We start from the raw sequence: 25,342 nt of genomic DNA, 5'->3' as shown, positions 1-25,342 counted from the left end.
AAGTAATGGCATTTTTTTTTTTTTGGACAGGCAGAGTGTGATGTATTTCATTTACTATTAATTCAAAATATCAATCAATAAACACCTTGTCGTTCTGGCGGTAAATGAAATTCCGTAGGTAGAAAAATACCACTGACCCCAGCTCCCGTAGGTGCTGTCCCGCAATGGAATCCCTTTGCTCAGTGTTCTCCTGTCCAATCAGGTGGAATGTTTCGCAGGCACATGGTTTATACAGCTCAAAATAACTTGGGACCTGAGAGCTGACAAATGCTCTGGCCGCAGTGGTAACGGTTGCCCAGCTTCTATCAGCCACCCTCACCAAAACTACGGTTAACTCCTCGCTCTCTATGGACAGCCACTCTCTCTCTCCAAGGGCGTGAAGACTTTTCCCTTTCTCCAGCGTTTTCATCCAAACCTGCTCCTTGGATAACTGCCGTCACAGAAGCTTGCCTGGCTTGGACATCGTCATCTGGGTCACCTAAAAAAAGAAAGGTAATATCTGGATTTAAGACTGAAAAGTGTGTTCTGAGAGAGGGTTACTGACAACAGAGAAAGAGGGTATTTGAGGCAGCTGATTACTGCTCCTTACCGTGAGACCTAGGATAACTTTCTAATTATGTGTCACGAGGTACACAATTAAACGGGAAATGAGGCTTTCTATTCCAAAGCGTTTGGAATAGGGGCTGAGACTCACAGAGTCTGTATCCTACTGGAGTTCTAAGGGGAGATACCTGAACAGGGGATCTCTCCGACAAATGTTACTGACATTTTCTACGAACTCGTCGATTATACTAAAGTCGTTTATACGGAGAACATGGGTGCTAGGCCCGTTTCCTTCTTAAAGGAAATCAAATCTAAAATAATGAGGCTCCATGGTTGGAGGCTTTCATTTAAAACTTTTTTTTTTTATCCTGTAAAAGGATCTGCTTGCTTGCTAAATTTAGTGTTGGGAGATCTGCTCCCTGGATTAATGTGCACAACAGCTGCAGAAAGCCTGCTCAAGAGACACTTCGCTCTCTAGCGCTTGCTTGCTCTCTCTCTCTCTCTCTCTCTCTCTCTCTGTCTCTCTCTCCCCTCTCCTCTCCTCTCCCCCTCCTCTCTCTCCCCTTCCTCCTCTCTTTTTCCTTCTCTTTCCTCTTGCCCTACCCTCTCCCCTCCCTCCTCCTCCCGTCCCTCTCTCCAGTTCTATTAGAGATACTTGACAGCCACTTGCAAATGTTTGGCCTGGTACACTGCACTCTTAGCCCTTAGCAGTAATAAGATGTACATCTTGAATATTTTTAAGACTATATTAAGAGGAAAGGTAGATCATTCATGTCTCCAGTCATAAGCAGTGAGAGGTGTGGAGAAATGGCATAACCTCACCCACGAATTCCAACTCTGTGTTCATAGTGCAGTTTGAGAGAGATGAAACAGCTATCTAGATTTTCTCCTCTCAAATCACTAAGGCAATATGAACATTCTCATGTTAATAATAATTTAGTAATGAGACAGTGAATTTTATAGGCTATGAATTAAAATTTTGTCATAACTTCACAATTTCTTCTTAATAATACTCTCAGATTTCATTTAAAATCTGCAGTGCTTTTAAAAGAAATCAAGAATAGAGAGATACTCTCTCTCTTGATATTCTATTCAACAACAAGCAAAATATTTAAAATCAAGGCCACCACACAAAATCTGAAATGCATGGAGATGACACTTCCAGAGGTTGAGAGCATAAAAATGGACCGTGGAATAGCATTGTAAAACTATCCAAATTCTGGAAGGTTCTCTATCCCCACGGACACTGTGTGGTTAATGATAGCCACAATTCTGTGAACACCAGCTCTTCATACATCTTTAATTTACAGATAGGCTCCACACAAGTTTCTGTTCTAATGAGCAGCAACAATATAGGCCAGCAAGATGGTGTCATGGGTAAAGACACATACTGCCCAGAGTCCAACCTGAGGTCCATTCCCAAGGCTCGTATTGTGTAAAGAAAGAACAGACTCCCATGGGTTATCCTCTGACCTCCACACTATGTGGTGGTATACATGCACAATACAACAACAACAAATGTTTTACACGGTATCCACCTAGGACTATAATTTATGAACATGATAAATTTAGAGGCATATTTAAATAGAGATATATAGGTATAAATATTATGTGAGCTGGTTTTGGACTTCACCAAGATAGCTTTTACAAAATAAGTTTTGAAAAGAAATTGCCGGGGAAGGGTTTTGTTTTTTGTTTTTGTTTGTTTTTTTAAACAGCTTTTCCCCTTTGCTAGAGAATGAAAGCTAATGACGTACTTCCACGCGTGTTTTCATAAGTTCCTATGGTTGTCTACAGAATGCTTACAACACTTTTGAAAGTGTCACACGTTTGCTTCAAGGGAACAGCCTGCCTGTGTGTCTGTGGACCACATGCATGTCTGGGGCCCTCAGAGGTCAGCAGAGAGCACTGGAGCCCCCGGAAGTGGAGCCCCCGGAAGTTGAACCTGCATCTGCTGCCAGAGCAACAAGTGCTCTTGACCCTGGGGCCAGCTTTCCAGTCCCAAAGCATATTTTGAATAGACAGATACTGTTGGTGGCAATACGCGTCAGTGTGACTGTACCTGTGGACACTAGAGAGTTCCCAGAGTGAGTCACCTTGACACGCTCTGCACAGGCTGCCTGGCTCATAGCCCTTCACTGGCACCTGCACCCCCAACCTCAGCAGAGCCTCCAGACCACACTCACCGCCCCCAACCATGTACTCACAATGTGCCAGTTTAATTAGGGAACTGCCTTCAAGGTCTTAATTACCTACCATACAAAGAACTGATATAAACAGAGGTTGAAGAATGTGAGTAGGCCCTTTTCTTTTTACTTTTTTTTTTTTTTTAAAGAAAATTTGAGTTTAGGAGGATTGATGGAAGATTTATGGGTTTGACACCCTACATCAGTGGTTCTCAACCTGTGGGTCTCGACCCTTCCACACTGGTCACATACCAGATATCCCGCATATCAAATATTTGCATTACAATTCATAACAGTTGCAGAATTGCAGTTATGAAGTAGCAACACACGTGAGGACCTGTATTAAAGGATTGAAGCACTAGGGAGGTTGAGAGTCACTGATCTATATAATTATTCAGTGCTTTGGACAGCTTCCATCCCTGTCATTGGGACTACCATCAACCCTTCATACTCTTCTCTCTCTCTCTCTCTCTCTCTCTCTCTCTGTGTGTGTGTGTGTGTGTCTGTCTGTCTGTCTGTCTGTCTGTCTCTCTGTCTCTCTGTCTTTCTGTCTCTGTCTCTCTGTCTCTCTCTCTCATATGCTGGAGTACAAACTCTGGGCTTTGTACATGCTACATGGTACACCTCAGAGCGACTCCTACCTGCCAGGCCCTTCAGATCCTAGATTCTTTCCATTGATGGATCCTGGGAATATCTGTTTGAAATACAACTGCTTGCTGTATTTCAGATCCAGTGGTAACTGGCCTCTGGTATCAGGACCACTTACAATAATCTCTTCCAGCATCTCTCTCATGTCGGTGGCTCCTCTGTGTACAATCACACCCTCTACATTGTACAGCCAATCTCCCTTCCTTCCACTTGCCTCTGCCCTGTTATTTCAAAGTCCTTTCACGCTGCCAGCCTCTGGCCTTCAGGGAGGGGTCCGTAAAGAGACAGACCCTCTCCCATGCTCCTGGGCATGGCCTCAGCTTTGCCCCTCTATCCCAAGCTGGTCTCACACCCCCAACCCCTACCTCAGCCTTCTAAGAGCTGGGCTTATACATGTGTGCCTCTGGGCTCAGCCTCAGGGTATACTTTCACCAAGTCAGTTGTCTGGATTTATCTTTATCTACCGTTTTCCTTCCGTCAGGCTGGAAGCTCTTTAAGAGAGTATGTCATATTAGTTCTGGACCTTTGGCACTTTCACGTATCTACTCCCCAGGTCTATCTAGACAGATATAAATGCCCAATGCCATTCGCATTATGAATAGACTACAAGTAACGCAGAGGTGAGGGTAACCGGTGTAGTATGGGGATCAGGCACCACAATGGTGCATAAAGTGCATCTCACTTACAGCCAAATGTTGAAAAGGTGTTCCATGCACAGCTCTCCAGAACTGGTCCCTCTGCACTGACATTTGCCTATTGGGCAAGTAAGGGTTTTTTTCTCCAAAGAACTCCCATATCCTGGGTGATTCTGGGAAATTCTGCTTATATTTCTCAAGCACTCAGAAAATTGAGGCAGGAGAATTGAAAGGCTAGTCTGAGCTACATAGGAAAATTCTATCTGGGGGTGGGGGGAATGGGGCCAGTAAGACGGCTCGGTGGATAAAGGTGTCTACTGCCAAAACTAATGAGCTGAGTATGATTCCTGGGACCTACATGGTAGAAGGATAGAGCCAACTCCCACAGGTTGCTCTCTGATCTCCACATGTATGTAATGGACACTTATGTATGCACACATGTGTTCTCTCTCTCTCTCTCACACACACACACACACTATAAATGAATGTAATTTTTTAAAACGACAGCACGCAGGAGGCAGAAGCAGGAGGATCAGAACTTCAAAGTCGCTCTCAACTACAAGTTGGGTCTGAGAGCAGCATGGACTACAAAAGAACCTGTCCCCAAAATGTAAACAAAGCCCCACAGAGAACACAGCCTTATTATCACCCTAATGAGAATTCTAGGCCTGGTAATTATATATCAGTGGGAAATAATTATCTCACATGTGCACAGCACTCTATTTTTAAGACTCACAGATAAACCAGGGGGCGAGCGGGCTTTGTTTTCTGTGTCTGCATTTGAAGGTGAGTTGCTTAAAGATGACTAATTTTCCTATGTCAGTGTTCTTCATAAAGGACTATTAAGTATGAGGCTGTGTTTTGTGTCAATCTGGAAACTAGGTTTGGACTTTATGGGTGTGTTTTGTTTTATGAATGGACTTCCCACACTGCGCTGAATGTGCAGCAGTGTTTAAAGAGCTGTAGATAAATATAAATATATGACATTTCCTGTTCTACAGCTTTACTAAGGCTAATTGACAAAAGTTGTGCTTGCTGATGAAAATAACAGTGTTTAGATAGATGTATGCATTGTACAGTGATTAGTCAAAGTAATTAATATATATATATATAGCTCACATACTTATGTGTTGGCTTATGTTGTTCCATTAGCTATACATGCTATACAGAGCATCTCCAGAACATAGTGCTTTTGTCTCATTGATTGTGGACCCTTGAGCTACCTCTTCTCACCTCCAGCCACTGTGGTTGGTTTATTTTTTCCAATTAAATATATAATTATACTTGACATGTTTAGCATGTGCGAGACTCTATGTTCAGTCCCTAGCACCAGAAACAATAATGATTGTTTATTAATTGTTAATTACTGATCATTAATGCATGCATTGTTAGTATTAATAATAATACTAACAATTATTGATAATTTTCCAGCACTTATAATTAAATTTGAGATTGTTAATGCTGGGCTTTGCCAATTTTCTGGGCACTACCACAGTTTATTGGTTTGTTTGCTGGAGACCCAAGGCAGGACCTCCTGCACAGGAGGCAAGTGCTCTACCACTGAAATGAATCCCCAGAGTCCCAGTTTACATAGTCACTTTATAAGCAACAGATGAATTTATAGTACATGAACTTTCTTAGAGCCTGATGAAGGATAATACTGAGTTATAATGAGTCAAGAAATATTCCCAATGGGTTGGGGATGTAGCTTAATAATGGCACCTGCCCAGCATCCCTGAGGCCCTGGGTTCAACTCCAAGTACTGGAGAAGAAGCAAAAAAGACCAATAGAACAGCACATGCTTTTAATCCCAGCACACAGGAGGCAGAGACAGATGGATCTCTATGAATCTGAGTCCATCTGGTCTTTGTAGTGAATTCCTGTACAGCTAGAGCTACACAATGAGGCCTTGCAGAGAGAGAGAGAGGGAGGGAGGGAGGGAGGGAGAGAGACAGAGACAGAGACAGAGACAGAGACAGAGACAGAGACAGAGACAGAGAGACAGAGAGAGAGAGAGAGAGAGGGAGAGAGACAGAGACAGAGAGACAGAGAGAGATCGAGAGAGACAGAGACAAACAGAGACAGAAACAGAGAGACAGAGAGAAGGTTTTAACAAATTTTGTTTTAAATGAAACAAAAGAGTTCTCAGAGCAGAATCTCCTCAGGAAAAGTCATAGGGAAAAGAAAACACAAAGAAATTTGGCCAAGTCAGTAAGTTTTTTGTGTGGCTGCTCTGTCTTAGGATGTCTTAGGACAAGTCTCTCAGGATGACTGACAGGATCGCCTCATTTCCAGCTTGGTACAGTTCACAAACACCAAAAAGTCTTCTCCAGAGCAACCAGTCATCTTGTTCTGAAAGTGGCATAAAACCTGCATTTCAATTTACAGGGAACAAAACATGAGACTAGAGTCAAATGGCACAGAACGGCCCAGATAAAATGTTTAAGAGGGCTCAGAGTTTCCACTCCCCAAGTCTGATCCCGTGGGCCACCCGGCTGCGCCGGCCGTAAATACTCTGGTCTTTCTCTCATCTCTCATTCTTATCCTACGATCAAATCACTGGCCTCTGACTTGACAGGCGATCTCAGATCCAGCCATTCCTCACCACCTCCTGCTGCCGCCACTCACTGGCCCACACCAACATAGGAACATAGGCAGTCGTCACGACCGCCTCTTATGAGAATCCTCTCCATTCAGAATGTAGGAAAACTTGAAGTCCTTCCCAAGATCTGCAGGTCTAATATGATCCGGCCTTCTTCCTTTTCTCCTTTTCTTTTTGTTGTTGTTGTTATTTTGAGACAGGGTCTTACTCTATAGTTCAGGTCATGTCAGAACTCACTATGTAGTCCATGCTAGCCTGGAACCCATGACGTTGTACCCGTGTTAGCCTTCCAAGCACTGGGATTAAAGGCATAAGCCACCATGCCCAGTCTATAGCAGTGTACATTTCTTACCTCATATCTTCTGTTCTTTTTACTCACATTCTTTTCAAACAAAGGGTTTGACTCAACACACTGAACACTCATCCTTTCTGACCTGACATTTCTCCCTGACTGAGCAGGTTGCTGAAGTCTAATGAATTTGGCCTTCCCAGCTAACACACCTCTCCTGAGCTCTACCCCTTCCTGCTTTACATTTGACCGCCATGCCATACTTTATTCTTAATATTGATATCCTCATTCCTCCCCATTAGCAAGTCAACTCCATAAAGAAGTGATGTCTTTTATTGGCCACTCGGTACCTAGAATAGCACCTGGCATATAGAAGACTCTCAGTTAAATTTATTAGGTGAAATGGCAGGGTTGTAGCCCAGGATAGAACACTTGCCCAACATGCATGGAGCCATTTATTTATTTATTCATTTATTTTTGCAATACCACATGGTTTTTCTTTTGACTATGAGTTTCTTTTTGTTATTTGGTCTTTTCTACTTAACCCTGCAATTAAAAAAAAAAAAAAAGAAGTAATAGATCGAATAGGAAGTTCTAGTGAACAAGAAACCAGCAAGTATTTGTTGACCACCTTCTGCTCTCTGACTGTTTTTTCTCTTGGAAAAAAAAAAAAAAGATAATGATAATGCCAGTTGCATCCCCGTAGCCACAGGCCGTGTTAGAAGGGCTTTGCCTTGAAGCTCAGGATATTGCCAAACGTCTCAGTCCCTCACCTGCTGAGAGATGAAGCCATAATTTTAATTCGAATCTCTCGAATTTTATGGTCAGTGTTCATTTCTATGTTGGCTTCAGTCTAAGCCAATACAACACAGAGAGATAAAGGCGAAGTCACGTTACAACAGAGTGAAACACCAGCAGCATCCCTCAGAGGAGCTTCCTGGTTTATAAGTGTATCCAGAGAGTCAAGCTAAAGAAGTAAATGAATGGGTAATTACAATAACTCATCCATGCATATTAACTATGGTTTCAAAAAGCATTCTGAGCCTCTTTCCACACATCTGTTCTCCCACAGGGTCCATGCACAAATGGAAATTCTCAACTGGGATATTAGTTCCGTTTTCATGTGCTATTTTATGTATTATCACTCTACAAAACGTAAAACCATCCTAGTTAATGAGCATGACATAATTTGTTTGGCTGATTCTTATTGTTCGTAGTTCCAGTTTTTATACTCTCCTTCGTACCCTAATGACCGTCTTTCTGCGTCATCTAACACCTTTGAATTTTAAATTCATCCCTTTTGAAGGCACCGTAGACTTCACTGAATTAACTCCAGTCAGAACTGTCTCAGGCTCTGGCAAGCACACAGAGAAAACATTCCCCGGGAGTGACCCATCTAGCCATCTCTAACTGCCCTCTCAAGGTGACCGCCTACTTTGCCAATCATGAGGTTAGCTTGGGATAGCACCGTGGAAGTCTAGGAGCAAGGGAAGTTCCTAGGAAGCCTTCAGTGTGATATAAGTGAGAGACTACCATGTCAGGCAGAAGAGATAGATCGACTGAAACGGGTTTTGTTGTGAATCTTAGAGATTTAGGGTATTATTTTCTCCCCCATTTTATTGAGAAGACAGATACCTAATATCGAAGAATGTCGTGTAGTCTTCATTCCATTATCATCCCTGAGGGTGGGTGGAGTCAGTAAATGGGAAGATTATGGCCATCTCTGAGTGTCTGTTTGGGATAGAAGAGAATTAACTGGCCCGGCGTGGTGGCAAATGCCTTTAATCCCAGCACTTGGGAGGCAGAGGCAGGTGAATTTCTGAGTTCGAGGCCAGCCTGGTCTACAGAGTGAGTTCCAGGACAGCCAGGACTACACAGAGAAACCCTGTCTCGAAAACAAAACAAAACAAAACACCCCCCCCCCAAAAAAGAAGAGAATTAACTGCCTGGGGGTCAAAGGTGAGCTATCCCTCAGCAAGCTGCAGAGGGAATATGAGAAAGATATCACCAGCACCAAACACGTTACTGTTTTCTTAAGGTTGTAGAAATATTTCCAAAAAGGTGATATATTCGAATATTTACTATTTAAAAACTAAGACTGTGACAGCTCCTGCTAAGCACTGAATTCTGTAACCTTTCATCGCTTCTTTTGAGCAAAGGTAATGCGAGACCATTTTAAAAACCTAGGTTTGGGGGCAGAAGAAATGGCTTGGTCATTAAGAGTACACACTGTTCCGATTTTTTTCTCAGCGCACCTCTGGACTCATGGGGCACTGACTCTCATGCCACACCACACACAGACAGACAAATAACTATCTGTTTAAATTTTAAATCTCAAACAAACAAACAAACAAACACCAAGGCCCAACAGTTTAGACTCAACATGAAGGGAAGATGACCCTAGCTTTTGAGAGCAGGCTGAGTCCAGCAACAACACTGAATTGAAACAGTGTGTCTCCTACCAAACAACATAAATACCCTTAGTTTTTCATGAGCTATGTCAAGGCAACATCTTCAGTAGCTAAAATAATATGTTGCCAATTTCTTTTATGTTTTTCTAGAATTCTATTATCATTGAGTTCATAAAACTGATGGGGGGGGAGATGGGGGGGTGGTCTTCCAGGTGGCTCCATGGCTTAGTTGGCTAAAGTGCCTGTCTCTTAAATAGGAGATCCTGGGTTCAAATCCCAGTGGGGCCTGACTAACACTTTGCTTGGCAGTGGTGGCACACGCCTGTAATCCCAGCATTCCAGAGGCAGAGGCAGGCAGATTTCTGAGTTCGAGGCCAGCCTGATCTACAAAGTGAGCTCCAGGACAGCCAGGGCTATACAGAGAAACCCTGCCTCGAAACAAACAAACAAATAAACAAACAGCTTAATTATTTAAAAAAATTGCTACCATTACCAAAATCGGGCTTAGAAGGGCCAGTGAGATGGTTCAGAGGGTCCAGGGGCTTGCAGCCAAGCCTTGGTATGATCCTTAGATTCCCATGGTGGAAGAAAGAACCTTTATGGCACCTGAAAGCCACACACACACACTACATAATACATACATACATACATACATACATACATACATACATAAGTGGCATTTTAAAAATTAGGCTTAGACATTTTTTTTCACATTTTAGGCAAATACTCTGCCCCTGAATTCCATTCCCCGCCCTGATACTGTATTAAATCACCATGATTATCTCATAACTTGCACAATTGAATTTAATGTAAAGTTGGTTTTCTTTGTTTGTTTTTTACTTAAATAGTAATCCCCAGGTGTTGTTTGTTTTGGATTTTTGAGACAGGATTTCTCTACATAGCCCTGGTTATCTTGGAACTCACTTTGAAGACCAGGCTGGCCCAGAACTCACAGAGATTCATCTGGCCTCTGCCTCCTAAATGCTGGGATTAAAGTCATGGCCACCGCACTCTGCAAAATTTTATTTTTAATTTCAGAGAAGCTTTATTGAGTTAGGAATCATCGTTACATCTTTCACTTTTGTGAAAATGTCTACATTAGGTGATATGAGCTTTTAAAAAAACACAACCCATAATTTAAGTCTCTGTGCTGAAGTAAAGGCAGGCTTGTTATTCCGTGGCAATAATCTGAATTGTTCGGCTATTCTCCTCACTTTGTTTCAGCATGCAAGAAGACAGCATAGAGGCATCCACTTCCATCTCTCAGCTCCTGAGAGAAAGCTACCTGGCTGAAACCAGACATCGTGGGGACAACGAGCGAAGTCGAGCTGAGCCCTCCTCCAACCCTTTCCATTTCAGTGGTCCTGGGGCTGCAGAAGGAGGAGGCCCGGAGGACCTTCCGGACCTTTCTGCCTTCCTGAGCCAAGAGGAGTTAGATGAAAGTGTCAATTTGGCGAGGCTGGCCATCAACCACGACCCCTTGGAGAGAGTGGATGAAGCTCAAGCCAGGAAGCGTCTGTCTTCTGACCAGACGAAGCATGCGTCCAAGCCAAGCTTCGAACCTGCCTTCCACCAGGACAGCTCCCGAGGTCCGGCCAGTCCTAAAGACAGCCCGCCAGAGACCAAGAGGCCGCAGTACAGTTCTGAAACCCAGTCCAAGAAAGTTTTCCTGAACAAGGCTGCCGATTTCATCGAAGAACTTTCCTCCCTTTTCAAGGCTCACAGCTCCAAGAGGATCAGACCTCGGGCCTGCAAAAACCACAAGAGCAAGACGGAATCCCAAAACAAAGTTCTGCAGGAAAACAGCTCCACTTTCTCAGATCTGACAGAAAGGCGAGAGAGAGCATCAGTCCCCATTCCTATCCCTGCGGACAGCAGGGATAATGAGCTGAACCACGCTATTGAACAGCGAGAAGCCAAGAGGAGGGAAGCTGAGTTGGCTGCGGGAGAGGCTGCGGCTGGAGACAGCACCCCTGGCTCTTCGCCTTCATCCCTATACTACGAAGAGCCTCTGGGGCAGCCTCCCCGCTTCACACAAAAGTTACGGAGCCGAGAAGTTCCGGAAGGCAGCCGAGTCCAGTTGGATTGTATAGTGGTAGGAATTCCACCGCCCCAAGTAAGGTAAAGACGGCCAGTGAGCAGTGTTTAGCAATTCTGTCTGCCATGATCGTTGCTCCAGAAAAATTCCATACTTCCTTTGAGAAAAGGAGCTGGGAGGAAAGGCAGGAACATAGCACCGGCTACATAAGTAACTCCATTTATTCTAGGGCTGAGGCTGTGTCTTGGTACTACGGGTAGAGCGCTTGCTTGCCCAGCAGGTACGAGGGCCTGAGTTCACTCCCTCACCCTGGCACTGCAACAAATGTCTGAATTCCCTCAGCACAAACCTTTACTCTAGCACTCTAGAGGGAGAGGCAAGGGGATCAGTAGTTCGAGGTCACCTTTGGCTACATATAGAGTGTAAGGCAGTCTGGCCAACGTAAAACCCTGTCTCCCTCCATTTTTTTCTTCTTCTAAGAGCCATATATTTTTAGGATTTTTGTTTTGTTTTGTTTTGTTTTGTTTTGTTTATGTTTTTTCTTTGTTTTATTTTGTTTTGTTTTGTGTATGTTTTTGTTTTGTTTTGTTTTGTTTTGTTTTGTTTTGTTTTGTTTTTTGAGACAGGGTTTCTCTGTATAGCCCTGGCTGTCCTGGAACTCACTTTGTAGATCAGGCTGGCCTCGAACTCAAAAATCCGCCTGCCTCTGCCTCCTGAGTGCTGGGATTAAAGGCGTGCGCCACCACGCCTGACCTATTTTTAAGATTTTTTTAAAAATTATGTATGTGCTTATATGTATGGATGTTAGTGGAAGCCGGATTGGATCCCTTGAGACCTTGTCTCAAATAATTAAAAACAAATGGGGGCGGGGCAAGTGATAAGATAATGGCTGATAGATTTTAAGATAGACTATAGTTGTGGATCAGACCAATTTTAAACATTCACTCTACATATGTAAAAGTCTTTCTCTAATATGTCTAATGAGCAAAGGAGATGTCCATCATGTATGTGTGTATATGTGCATGGGCATGAGGGTGTGTGTGTGTGTGTGTCCCCTTGTTTTTACCTATGTTCTGGGATGCTCCTAACCCAGATCCTCACGCTTCTGAGTCAGGTGCTTGACCCACTGCACGGTTTCCCCAGCCCTAGAGACACCCATGTAAGGCACATGAGCTTCAGGCGTCCTGACTTACATGTGCTGTTCCGAACTTCAGGTGCTAATTTTATTCTAGACTTTGAAAGATTTCCTTCTATATTTGTGGTCCCACCGAATCTGGAACCAACCTGCTGGTATCTGCTACCTCTCTTCTTACCATATGGTAACATGTGAATAACACACATAAAATGCATTGCATTTATGGCGAATGACTGGCGTTCAGAGTCCTGTAAGAGTTACTATGCTTCTTTAATCACCCAATTACTGCTAGAATATGACATCATTACTACATAAACTTTATTCTCTGTAAGTCAATAGTATTTCATCTTTTTCTTTCAAACTATTCCCACTATGAAACAATCACGGTAATATGAATAATTGTATTTTATATGTGCATACTAATTGAAAGTATTCTGGCCCAAAGGCACATTCATATATCAGATTTTGCTTTCAAGGGCCAGATGGTGGTAGGGCACACTTTTAATCCTAGCACTCAGGAGGCAGAGGCAGACAGAGACCTGTGAGTTTGAGGCCAGCCTGGTCTACAGAGCTGATTTCAGGACAGCTAGGTCTACACAAAGAGAAAGCCTGTCTTGAAACACCACCCCCACACCACCACCACCATCAATCTGCAAAAAAAATTTTTTCTTTTAAGATAAAGCATACCCAATATTATTTTCACAGTGATATAGACAGGTCAGGTTACCCAGCTGACCTTCACAGCAGGGTTTTGATGGTTCTGAGTCTTGAGCGCCAAGTTCCACTTTTGGCTCACACTAGTGACTCAATGAATCAATAAGGATCGGGGGAAACTATACATTCAGGAGAATTCTTGTAGTTAATCACTGGAGAAGTCCCTCGGGATACGAGGAACATTGAGACCCAGAAGGAGAAACTGCAGAGAGAATCTGGCTCCCAGTTTCACTTGTCTTCACTGGTTGTGTACAACTGATATTGTCCTCGTCGTTTGGGAGAGTGGGGCAATGCTAAAAACAAACAAACAAAACCAGGAAAGTAAGAGATTCATCTTACGTCTAAAATCTGAGTTATGCAGTTGGCCAACGACAACAGGAAAGAGTAGTAACAGTGGTGTCCGACCTTCTCCTTTAAATATAACCGATGACACCTCCTGGAACTATGGTCAGGAAATCTTGTGAGCTGTCATTCCAGCAGTGTGACACATGCCCCTCCATGGCTTCAGGTCAGTCTAAGGAAGCTGTTGAGCCTTCAGCTTACAGCACACATACCCTAGAGAGGTCCATCTAACTCTTGGGTTTCTGGATAGACTGGGATTTTGTTTTGTTTTTGTTTTTTAAGTAAAAGACCAAATCACTCATTCTTGACATTTCTCAATGGTGACAGTCTCAGCTACAAGAATCAGTTCAGTACACCATCCAAAAACAAACAAACAAACAAAAACAACTACAATTATAAAGTACTTCTTCCCCAAATAGAAGTAATCCAATAGTCACCCAAAACTGGTCAATCAGCCAGGCAAAAATGTACAAATCTACACATTTTCAAGCCAAAGGAATGGCTCGGTGGATTGAAGCACAAACATGAGGACCAGAGTTCAGATCTCCACAACCCATACAGTGCAAGATTCCCAGGTAAACTGATTAGCTAGACTGGACAGGATGGGTGAGCTGCCGGGTCAGAAGAGACCTCGCCTCCGTCAATATTGTAGAGAGTGATTGAGGAAGACCTCCCATGTGACTTCAGATTCTCCCTGACCCTATGCAGGAGTATGAACTCACACATATACAAACTGCATGTATACACACACATGGTCACACACAAAACCTGTACACACACATGCACACATTCACGTGCACATACACACATACACACACAATGAAAGTCATGTAGGAGGACTCTGTGCAGCAGTACTAATTTTACCTAGGAAGAACTTCTCTGCTGACAGAGCTCGGGTCTATAGCAACAGTTGGTCTGAGGCCAGGAAGTTCATAGGGGTCCATTATATTCATTTCGGAATGAACTGGTACTGAAATTCCTGACTACAATCGTATAAAGAAAACTATAATTTTCCTGGTCGGCTATCAGCTGTCGCTGTTTTTCTAAGCATGGGGTTTATACAAGTCTACTTAGAGAGCAGTCTTTGCTTAGTTTTTATTTTGCTCAGCACCATTGTCAATGCAACTATACAAATAATATAAATGTATACCAATGCCTTCCAGGAAGTTGAGAAAAAAGTCACCCTAATTTTACATGTGCCCTATGCTTGGCTTCTTCTTAATTTCTTTTTTTTTTTCCTTTTTTTGTTTTGTTTTTCGAGACAGGGTTTCTCTGTGTAGCCCTGGCTGTCCTGGAACTCACTTTGTAGACCAGGCTGGCCTCGAACTCAGAAATCCGCCTGCCTCTGCCTCCCGAGTGCTGGGATTAAAGGCATGCGCCACCACGCCCGGCTTCTTCTTAATTTCTATAGGAATAGACCATAAGCTCTCAGGCTGAGAGATAGGGAAGGTAGAGGAAGGCTGCAGAACTATAAGGTATTCTAGTTGAGCTTTGAAGACTAAACTGGAGCTAGTTAGAAATGAACTCACTTGTTCAACAAACACACACCGAGTCACTAAAGTTGTTCAAAGCCAGAGTTCAAAGCAGCGAGCTATTGGAGGTTAGCGACCTTGTTTTCAAACCACATCTAAACCATACCGAGAGAGCAGCCAATAATCTACTAGAGAAAGTAGACGTGTAATCAGAACGCTGCAGCATTGTGTAATAAGGGGTGTCCAAGGAGGAGGGCTGGGGACGCCTGAGTTTGGTTCCCAGCCATACATAAAACCAGACGTGGTGACACATGCCTATAATCAGGACTTGAAAGGTGGAGGTAGGAGGGTCAGAAGTTCAAAGTCATCCATCATCCTTAACTATGATAGCAAGGTTGAAGCTAGACTAGGCTCCACGAGACCCATGGACCAGGGAGTCTCATGACCTTGTCTACTGGACATAGGACAGGGGGCAGAGGGCAGAGGGCATTGTAATATTTTGGTTGTGACAGGGAGGAAAGTGATCTAAGCAGAAAGGAGAGTAGAGCCAGATGATTTTGAAGAACCTGGAAAGCAAAAGCCAGAACAAGCCAGAAGCAGTCTCATGTCATATGAGCGATGCGAAGGGGAACATTTCAGGAGGGTGATTCCAGAAGGATGGATTAGATCGGAAAAAGGTGGAGTGCCGAGGCTTCTGGGAACGGAATGGAAGGCACCCTGGGCATCAGCTACTCCAGTGGGGTGGGACTCTTGCCGTGAGAAGAAGGAAGGCTGCCAGGTTCAGATGAAGCTGAACTTGGTGACTGACTGGACGAGGTGGATGATTTAAGGAACAACTCCACGTGACAAGGGTGGGTGTCCTGTCATGCTGGAGAGGTAGCAAGCGGATTCTTAGGGCTTGCCGGCTCCAGGACAGTGAAAGACCCTCATGGATATTAGGATGCTCATGCTCCAGAAGACAGCCCTGAGCATATAAAGTCAGCACTGATCGGGCTCTGTGAGCCGTGAATAGAGGACGTGAAACTGGGAGGGGGTGTGGCGGAGAGGGTGGTCTGGAAGGAGTTTGATAGGGGGAGTGGAAAGCTTAGTATGATCAAAACACATTGTATACATGTATGAAATTCACAAAGAATAAAGGGGGGGGAGAGATAGACAATAACAATAACACTGGATGTCAACCTCTGGCTGGTACAAACATGTGTGTGCATACCTACACACAACGACACACAGGCACACACACATGCACACACATGTATATGCATGTGCCCACAGACACACATGCATGCACATACACACACACACACACACACATATTCTCACACAGACACACACAGGCACACACACACACTATTCCACAAGTTTGGAGCTGTGCACGGGGGTGGGGTGGGAGGGCAGTGGAAAAGGCTTCACAGGCCAGGGCTGGCTAAATAAAAGAAACAGTAGGTTTGTGAAAGATGCTGGCAAACTCTGAGTCCAAGGGTCTAAAAAGAGTGCAATTCTCAGTCAGAAAAGCAGACGGAACCAGGAGGGGTTCCACACTCAGGGGTAAGCAGTATTAAGTAAGGAGGAGTAAGGAGGATTAAGAATTAAAAATTAAATGTAAATGAGGAAAATACCTAATTAAAAAAAAAAGAATTCAACATTATTCTTAGCTGCACATGAGTTGAAGCCCGAGACCTTGTCTCAAAGAAATTAGGACATCCAAAAAGTCTCCGGACACTGAGAAGAGTCTGCCTCATCGTGCTTGTGCCTTTTATAAGGCTGAGTTGATCTAAGAGGACAGAGGGAGGGATCACGTTTCCCTACTGTTTACAAAGGGACTGGTCACACAGGTGACAGCAAACAGGGACTCCTGACTCAGTCCAGTGCTACAATGGATAATATTTTCCAACTTTCTTTCAACAGTAACTAACTCCCCCAGAAGGGAGGGGGGAATCCTCAAAATCTCTCTCTCTCTCTCTCTCTCTCTCTCTCTCACACACACACACACACACACACACACACACACACACACACACGCTTAAGATAAAGGCGCAATATGGTTAAACTTAAAGGAGCTGAGGCAACGACAGCCTGAAGCCTGCTTGCTGCAGACTAAAGCCCTTGCAGTATCTCAGTCAGAGGACCCAGTGGCACAGATTTTAATCCATTGGATTCTCCTAACAATACATCAGAGTTGAGCTAGAGACGGATCTCAGCTGGTACGGTGCTTGCCCACCATGTGCGAGGCTCCAAGTTCAATCCATAGCAAAGCATAGATCAGGCGCCACAGCGTGCTCAGCTGTGACCCTGGAGCTCAGGAGTTGGATGCTAGAAGGACCAGATATGGTCCTCATCCTGGTCAAAATAACAAGTTCCAGGGCAACCTGAGACTTAATCTCAAAAATAATAATGACAATGATAGTAAAACGATGCGTAATTTTGGCTTGTAACATAGGGTCAAGAAGAAAATGACATTTTCTACTACTTTAGTAAGAAAATATGTCTGCTGGGCAACTGTCTCTCAGGGCCCGTGTGTGTGATCGAGACTTTACCATGTGCGTGTAGCTTCAGTTTAGCTGGCAACAGATGTGTATGTATACTCTTGGTTTCCAAGTTAATTGTGTGCGATCGCTCAGTAGTAGTGAAGTGCTAGCTCACTGAAATCAGCATTCCCGAAAGGCAAGCAGGCTTGGACAGGGCTTTATCTGTGTCTTGGGAAATGACATCTACTGATGCAGTGGCCCCAGATGAAAGGGTCCACAGGAATCCCCAGCAAATGGCCCTGATCCCTTTCTGTGTCCTGACTCCAAATTCTCTGCCCAGGAATGTACAGCTGGGTCACCCTCTGCTTGTACACAAACTTCTAAGGCAATGCAAGTTTGCTTTTTATAGCTATCGGCACTTGCTGTGGTCATTCGGTTTCCTTATTGCTACTTCTGGACAATTGCTTGAAAGTAGCGTGCCTACGAAATGAGATGTTTTAAAACAGAAGAAAGGATCTTGTGCGCCCATGGTGGCTTGTGTATGTAAGCCCAGCATTTGGGATGTAGAGGCAGAAGGGCCAGAAGTTTGAGGTCTTTCTAGGCCAATTAGCAAGTTGGAGGCCAGCCTGGGCTACATGAGACTCTGTCTAAAAATAAAATAAAGATATATTGGGTTGGGCAATGGTGGCACATGCCTTTAATCCCAGCATTCAGAAGGCAGAGGCAAGTGATCTCTGAGTTCTAGGCCAGCCTGGTCTACACAGCGAGTTCCAGGACAGTCAGTTCTACACAGAAAAATCCTGTCTGGGGGTTGGGAAGTGGGGAGGAACAAAAAAGAAAGACCATCTTAAATAATGCAGAGGCAATTCATATTCTGTGATTTCAAGGCTTTTTCTTGTACCTTTTGGGAGACCCCACATTCTCCCATTTGTTCAATGAGTATTTAGCATATTTATGTGTCACGTGTCTAAGGTTAGAACATCAAGCAAGACTCACAAATTCTCTACCTCCAGAAAGCTTTGAGCACAGCCGTGCTACTGCTTAGGAGTCAGCACTGAAAGAGCAGATGTAGCCAGAACCTGAGGGGTGAGGCAGACATGGTTTTGAAGTAACAGAGAGCAAGGCAGCTTCAGATGGCTTCTGAGGCAGGCAGAGCAGCTTGTGGGCTAGCAGCGTGAGAACTACCGGAGACCTGAACAGGCAAGCAATGTCATAGGCTACACCCAGGCCTTAAGATGAGGCCAGACACTCTTCTAACAAGCTGCTGGCAACTCGCTGATGATTGGTGGTGCTCAGCAATGCCTACGTCTCTATTTTGTTGATGATGTAAAAGTTAAAAAAAAAAAAGGTAAGGGCCAGGGAGATGGCTCTTGGCAGGTGAAGATGCTTGCCACTAAAGCTGACAACCTGACCTTGATCTGCAGAGCCCACATGGTGGACAGAATGCTGACTCTAGCAGGTTGTCCTCCAGCTGCAGCGTGCACACCATGGCACCCGAACACCCCCATACCCAGTGTTTAAGTATGAGGTTCTTCCTTTTAAAGATTAAGTGGATTAGTCAGTCTGTCATGTAAAAACGTGAGGTGACTGGAATTAGAATGTCTATATTCTTTCACTACATGACTTCGCTTCCTTAAGCCAAGTCCCTGTTCAGCCTTTTGCACGTTGTGTGGTATGTCAGCACATGGCTACACTGTTGCTTTTCCCCGTATGACTGATCTTCTTCAGTGTTTCCCCCCGACATTTATAATGATATATACTTCCGATATAGCCTGGTGAATGTGTTTTCACTTCTTTCTTTAATGTGGGTAGGGATGAGATTAGAGGCAGTGTCTGTGTGACATCAACCTCACAACAGTAGCAAATTGTCTTCCCAAAGAATTGTTCTGACTTGTGTTCTCACGGAGATAATGCAAGGGTTCTGGTGACTCTGCATCATGGCCAATATTGACATTACCAGTTTAACTAATGGAGTGGGTATGAAGCTTTGCCGCATATTATCTAGTTGATCGTATTAAAAATTATATTTATTTATTTATTTAGTGTATATGCATGCCATGGTGTGAATATGGAGTTTGGAGGACAGCTTTCGAGAGTCAGTTCTCTCTCTCCTTCCTCCATGGGGGTGCCTGGGATAGAACCAGGGCCATCAGGCTTGGCAGCAAGCCCTTTTACCGGAGCCATCTTGCTGACTCTGGATGTTCTTCTTTTTCTTTCTTTCTTCTTTTTTTTTTTAATAGTTTTTGCTTTGTTTTTATTTATTTATTTATTATATGTAAGTACACTGTAGCTGTCTTCAGACGCACCAGAATAGGGCATCAGATCTCATTACGGGTGGTTGTGAGCCACCAGGTGGTTGCTGGGATTTGAACTTTGGACCTTCGGAAGAGCAGTCGGGTGCTCTTACCTACTGAGCCATCTCACCAGCCCTCTTCTTCTTTTTCTATTGAATTGCTTGCTCTTTTCTTTTTGCAAGACTATTTTAAAAAATAGTCTGGACATTAGCTGAGCTTGGTGGAGCAGACCTGTAATACCAGCTACTCAAGAGGGTGAAGCAGAAGGCTCATAAGTTCAAGACCTGCTTGAGCTCCAGAGTTAGTTCATGGTCAGCCTGGGCTGTTAAGTTAAACCCTGCCTCAAAAAGAAGAAGAAAAAAGGCGGGGGCAGGGGGTGTTAATAGCCACAAACATGGTGGATTTTTCTATTTCCTAAGGCGTCCTGTAGCAAATTTGTTTTGTTTGGGTTTGGCTTTAGGCTTTGCAGTTCCCACTGCTCCTGATCTTATTTCTGACCTTAACAAGATCGATTTCTACCCTTTAACATTATGTGGGATTTTGTTAAACGTCCTCTCCTCTAGGAAGTTTCGTATTTAAAAATCCAGTCAGGCGTCATGGCGCATGCCTATAATCCCAGTGCTTTCGAGGTAAAGGCAGGAGTTTCACGCCAGCACGGGGACTAGGACAGCTTGTGTTTAAAAAAGAGAAAAAAACTTAATTTGGGTGTATGGGTAAGAGAGAGATGTAGAGTGTGTGTGTGTATGTGTTTATGTGTGTTTATGTGTGTGTGTTTGAGTGTATGTGTGTATGAGTATGTGTGTGTGTTTATGTGTGTGTGTGTTTGAGTGTGAGTATGTGTGTATGAGTGTGTGTGTGTGTGTGTGTGTGCAGGGACATTCATCCATGAATGCTCATGTAGAGGAGAGCGTTGTTTCTTCAGCTGCTCTCCACATTATTCTTTGAAACAAGGAAGGTGTCCTGACAGACCTGGAACTCACTGTCTTGCCTAGACTGGCTGGCCAGAGAGCCTCTGGGAATCTGCCTTCTGACTGCCAGCCTCCTACAGTGTTTGGGGTTGCAGGTGTGCTTCATTGACCCTGGCTTGTATTCTTCTCTCATATGTGTGCACACATACATGCACACACATGTGTGGTATTTTAAGACTCGGGGAGCCTTAGCTTACCAGGGACCAGGTGAGTGAACCATGAGAGCCGGGATCTATGCAAAAAGCAAGAGGAATTTATTGTTCCAGTGCACTGGGGTAGTCCGAGACCCAAAAGAGAGGCGGCAGACCCCTAACACCTGTTCAGTGAGTTTTTATATGGTTTCCAGGGGCAGAACAGAGCATCAGCAACTAGGCACAATACTATTGGCAGAACAGTGAGCCCTTTAAACTGATTGGTCTCTAGGGAATGAGGTGACAAGGACTCCCCTTGTCTGAAAGTGAGCAATGATCAGCCCAATGAAGTGTCCCCACCTGCATGTCCCCTCCCACCCAGCGGTCTGAGAAATGCTAATTAGCCTCCCCGTTCCCAAGGGGTGAGTGTTTCATGACCTGCCCAAAGTCCCTAAGCTGATCTTTTCGGTATGTGTCTCAGTGTGCACATGAAGGTCAAAGGACGAACAGCAGGAGTGGGTTCTCTCCACATCACTGTTGGAGAGCTAGACTCTGTCTCTCCTACTTACACAGAAAGCACTTCATCTGCTGAATCATTGTCCAAACCAAAGCTTAAAAAAAATAGTAAGAGAGAATTTAAAGTTTTTTTCTCCTATGGAGATCATCGATTTCTTCCAGCATCATCCTGTTAATATAGCAAAGAATATGGGCTTTATAATATTAAAGGAAACTCAGGGTTTTTTGTTTTTGTTTTTGTTTTGAGATAAACATATCCTGGCCAGGCAGTAGTGGCACACACCTTTAATCCCAGCACTTGGGAGACAGAGGCAGGCGGATTTCTGAGTTTGAGGCCAGCCTGGTCTACAGAGTGAGTTCCAGGCCAGCCAAGGCTATACAGAGAAACTCTGTCTCAAAACCAAACAAACAAACAAAAAAGAGATAAACATATCCTGGTCACAATCTATTATCTTTTTGATATGTTTCTGGATCCGGTTTAGTGGCATTCGGTTTAGAACTTTTGCATTTTTTGTTCAAGTACAAAATCAACTTCAGTTTTCCCTCTCTTACTTCTGTCACAAAAGAATTGCCCCAAACCCCAAGGGTGATGCTTAATCCATGCCAGGGAGTCAACCTTGAAACTCTCTGTGGTTTGCCTCCTTATGACTGGTAGGAGCCTCCAATCTAAGTTAGGGGTTACTCTCATCACCATTATTATCATATCACCCCTATCTAGTCAGTGTTGTAAAGAAACGCCAATATACAAATTTTGGGTCAATAAGAAAACCAGCTCTTCATGAGTGTTTTTCCTCCTGGCCCCAAGCTCCCAGAATAATGACCATGAGACTCAAAATATATAAACAAATACCTTGGCCAGATAGCCTCAGCTGGTTCCCCAATTAGATAACAACTTAATAACCCATTTATTCCCATATAAGTTTTGCCACATGGCTGGTTACCTCTGCCCAAGTTCAGTGCATCTATCCTCCTTCATGTTCTGGGGCCAATCTCTCTGTGCCTGGCTCTCTCCCAGAATCCTTTCTCTCTACCAGGTGTCTCTCCTATAGGCCATAGGGTTTTGGGTTTGTTTGTTTGTTTGTTTGTTTGTTTGTTTTTTACTGACAACTGATGCATCCATACAATACACAAGATGTTCTCTCTACAGGGCACACTGAGAAAATGCATCCCAAATGGTAAGAAAAAAAAAAAATAGGGACCAACATATTAAAGAGGAGTTGCCCTAAGAAGGAATAGGTCAAACTGGGCAGGGCACTCTGGAATCTGAGGCAGGAGGATTTAGAGTTTGAAGCCAGTCTGAGCTACATATAGACCCTGTCTGGAAATTTGGTAAGTAAAACTCTTTTGAAAAAGATGGAATAAATTGTGGGCTACACTGAATGCAAATTAGAGGCAGATAAGGTGAAAACCTCGGTAGCATGAGTTAAATATTACTAACTTATTGATATTATTGTTAACTTATAAATATTAGTGCAAATAGGTATTTAACTTAATAGTAGTGTGACCTCGGGAGAATTGAAAGGATAATAGGCACAACAGGTAGATTAGAAGTGTCTTAGTTAGGGTTTTACTGCTGTGAACAGACACCATGACCAAGGCAACTCTTATAAGGACAACACTTAATTAGGGCTGGCTTACAGGTTCAGAGATTGAGTCCATTATCAAGGCAGGAACATGGCAGCATCCAGGCAGGCATGATGCAAGAGGAGCTGAAAGTTCTACGTCTTCATCTGAAGGCTGCTAGCAGAGTTCCTGGCAACTAGGATGAGGGTCTTAAAAGCCCACACCCACAGTGACACACCTACTCCAACAAGGCCAAACATCCTAATGGTGCCACTCCTTGGGCCAAGCATATTCAAACCACCACAAGAGGTGAAAGGGCAGGGGGTGTCATACCAAAATGGAAGATTGGGGACAAGTGTCTGCCTTCCCTTCCAACCCCTACCCAAACCTAATAAAAACCATAGAGAACATTTGGGATCTGAGACAGGATCTCTTCCATCTCAGGATCACCTCAGACTTACTCTGCAGCTACAGATGAGCTTCTGTTTCTGCCACCTCCACCTCCAGAGTTTGGGCTCACCACAGTGGACATCCACATCTGGTTTCTTGGTGCTGGGGACCCAACCCAGAACCTCATGCACGTCAGGCAAGACTTCACCAATCAAACTACATCACCAGCCTCAAATCTGAGACTTCTAGAAATCCCCTAAAAGGTAGAGATTCCACATGGAAGACAGATACCAGTTCTGTGAGTCTTGATGCATCGATAAACTAGAGACATCCTCTTTAAGATAAATAAGCCAACCTCCTGAATATACAGTAATGTATACAGACTATATAATAAAGGCCTCGGAAGGGTCCTGTAAAATCTAAAGATTTACTGACATCTTAAATTATATGAACCCTGATTGACAAGGAAAACCAAAATCCAAATCATATCCCAGAGAAAAATGGGATAGGTCTTAGGAACTCTTCTGGGCATGCTCCAGACTCAGAGGGGAGAAACCTAATGGCTAGAAGAGGACACTATCAGTCAGCGTGATCAACCTCGGGCTACATTTAAAGCAGCTGGGTGGGTCAGGGCTTCCCACTTTCTTTGCTTGGGCTGAGCACCCAGCACAGTCCTGAATACAGGAGCCAATGCAGCAGGTGTGTTCTGGAGGGGCCAGGGTAGTGGCCCAGGCAGTGGCCCAGATAGCTAACAATAGTTGGGGCACTTCTGGTACACAGCGTTTGCCGGGCTGAAATCGCGGCTGCCTTTCACCAGCAATCACCAGAAACTATTGTCTCCTGTAATCAGAGCCGATTGTCCTGAACAGGCAAAGGTTTCAAACAACTCAGGAAAATCAACACCCACCCAGCTCCCTAGGGAGCAGACAAAGGAGTTCATTCTAGAAGATGTAAGTTAGCAGGGTCCAGGCATGGCTCGTTTGGTAAAATGCTTGTTGCACAAACCTGAGGGCTTGAGTTTGGCTCCTCTGTCCACACATAATAACCTCGCCTAGCCACCGGAGCATGTTTTGGTGGCATGAATAGGGTGGAGCGCTGGTGCATGCTAGCCAGTCAGACCACCCAAATCAAGTCTGTGAGCTTTGGGCCAATGGGAAACCCTGTCCTACAAACAAACAAACAGGTAGGAGGTAGAAAGTAACTGAGGAAGACACCCAACATTGACCTCTGGCCTTCATCTGTGCAAGCACATAAGCGCACATACATTCTCACCAACCTAGCAGACAAAGGAAAGAATAAACTATACTTTTAAACAGGTAACACAGACTTCAATACATCAAATTGATGAGGGCAAAACCTGAAAAATCTGTCTGTCTGCTCCTCAGATAACACTTAAAGGCCCTTGCTACGTATCAGGAAATATTTCAGGGACACAGGAGTCCTTTAAGGAAAATGACGTTTCCTAAAATACTACATTCTGGAAGGAGAACAGATAATAAAGGCTAACCTTAATAAATAAGCAGATTGTGTGATGATTTAGACGTAAAGGCAATGGCTTAAAGAAGGGGAAGAGTTTCTAGGTAGAAGCAGTTAAAGTTTGGGGCAAGTGAACCTTGACCAACATAATCTACTCTTTAAAACATATTATTTTAGGGGATGAAATTCAGCTGGTAAAGTGTTTGCCTTATAGGCACAAAGCCCTGGTCTGATTCCCTGGTTTGATGAATTCGGGAGGTAGAGGTAGGAAGGTCAGAAGTTCAAGGCCATCCTAAGCTAGGCAGAGTTAGAGGCCAGCCTGGGGATCTATAAACCCCTGATCCCAGCACCTGGGAGGAGACCGGGAATGGAGAATTCTGAATCCCGGGTCAGCCCAGGCTTAGATTTTGCTTTCTTCTTGTTGCCCAGAAAAGTCTCCTTTGCTCTACATAAATGTAGCCAAGTGGTAAGGGCGGGCCAGTGTCTTCATCTGTGACAGCAGCCTGTTTTTTTTTTTTTTTTTT

The 25,342-nt window shown here is 44.0% G+C and overlaps 1 protein-coding gene and 1 non-coding gene across 2 annotated transcripts in view; both read left to right on the top strand.

Moving 5' to 3' along the window:
- Positions 1-268: 268 nt before the first annotated feature.
- The window catches only part of Mypn (myopalladin), an 88,406-nt gene continuing 63,332 nt past the window's right edge, over positions 269-25,342 (top strand). Inside the window, exons 1-2 of the mRNA XM_021174306.2 lie at positions 269-492; positions 10,539-11,435. Coding sequence (XP_021029965.1) covers positions 10,540-11,435 — 896 coding nt within the window. The 5' untranslated portion in view covers positions 269-492; position 10,539. The remainder of the gene's footprint in view (positions 493-10,538; positions 11,436-25,342) is intronic.
- Positions 9,529-9,602, top strand: Trnak-cuu. Its single transcript has one exon. It is a non-coding gene; the product is annotated as a tRNA-Lys (tRNA).

This window comes from Mus caroli, chromosome 10 (assembly GCF_900094665.2).
Source record: "Mus caroli chromosome 10, CAROLI_EIJ_v1.1, whole genome shotgun sequence".
NCBI lineage: Eukaryota > Metazoa > Chordata > Mammalia > Rodentia > Muridae > Mus > Mus caroli.
This window is presented reverse-complemented; position numbering and strand designations above follow the sequence as displayed.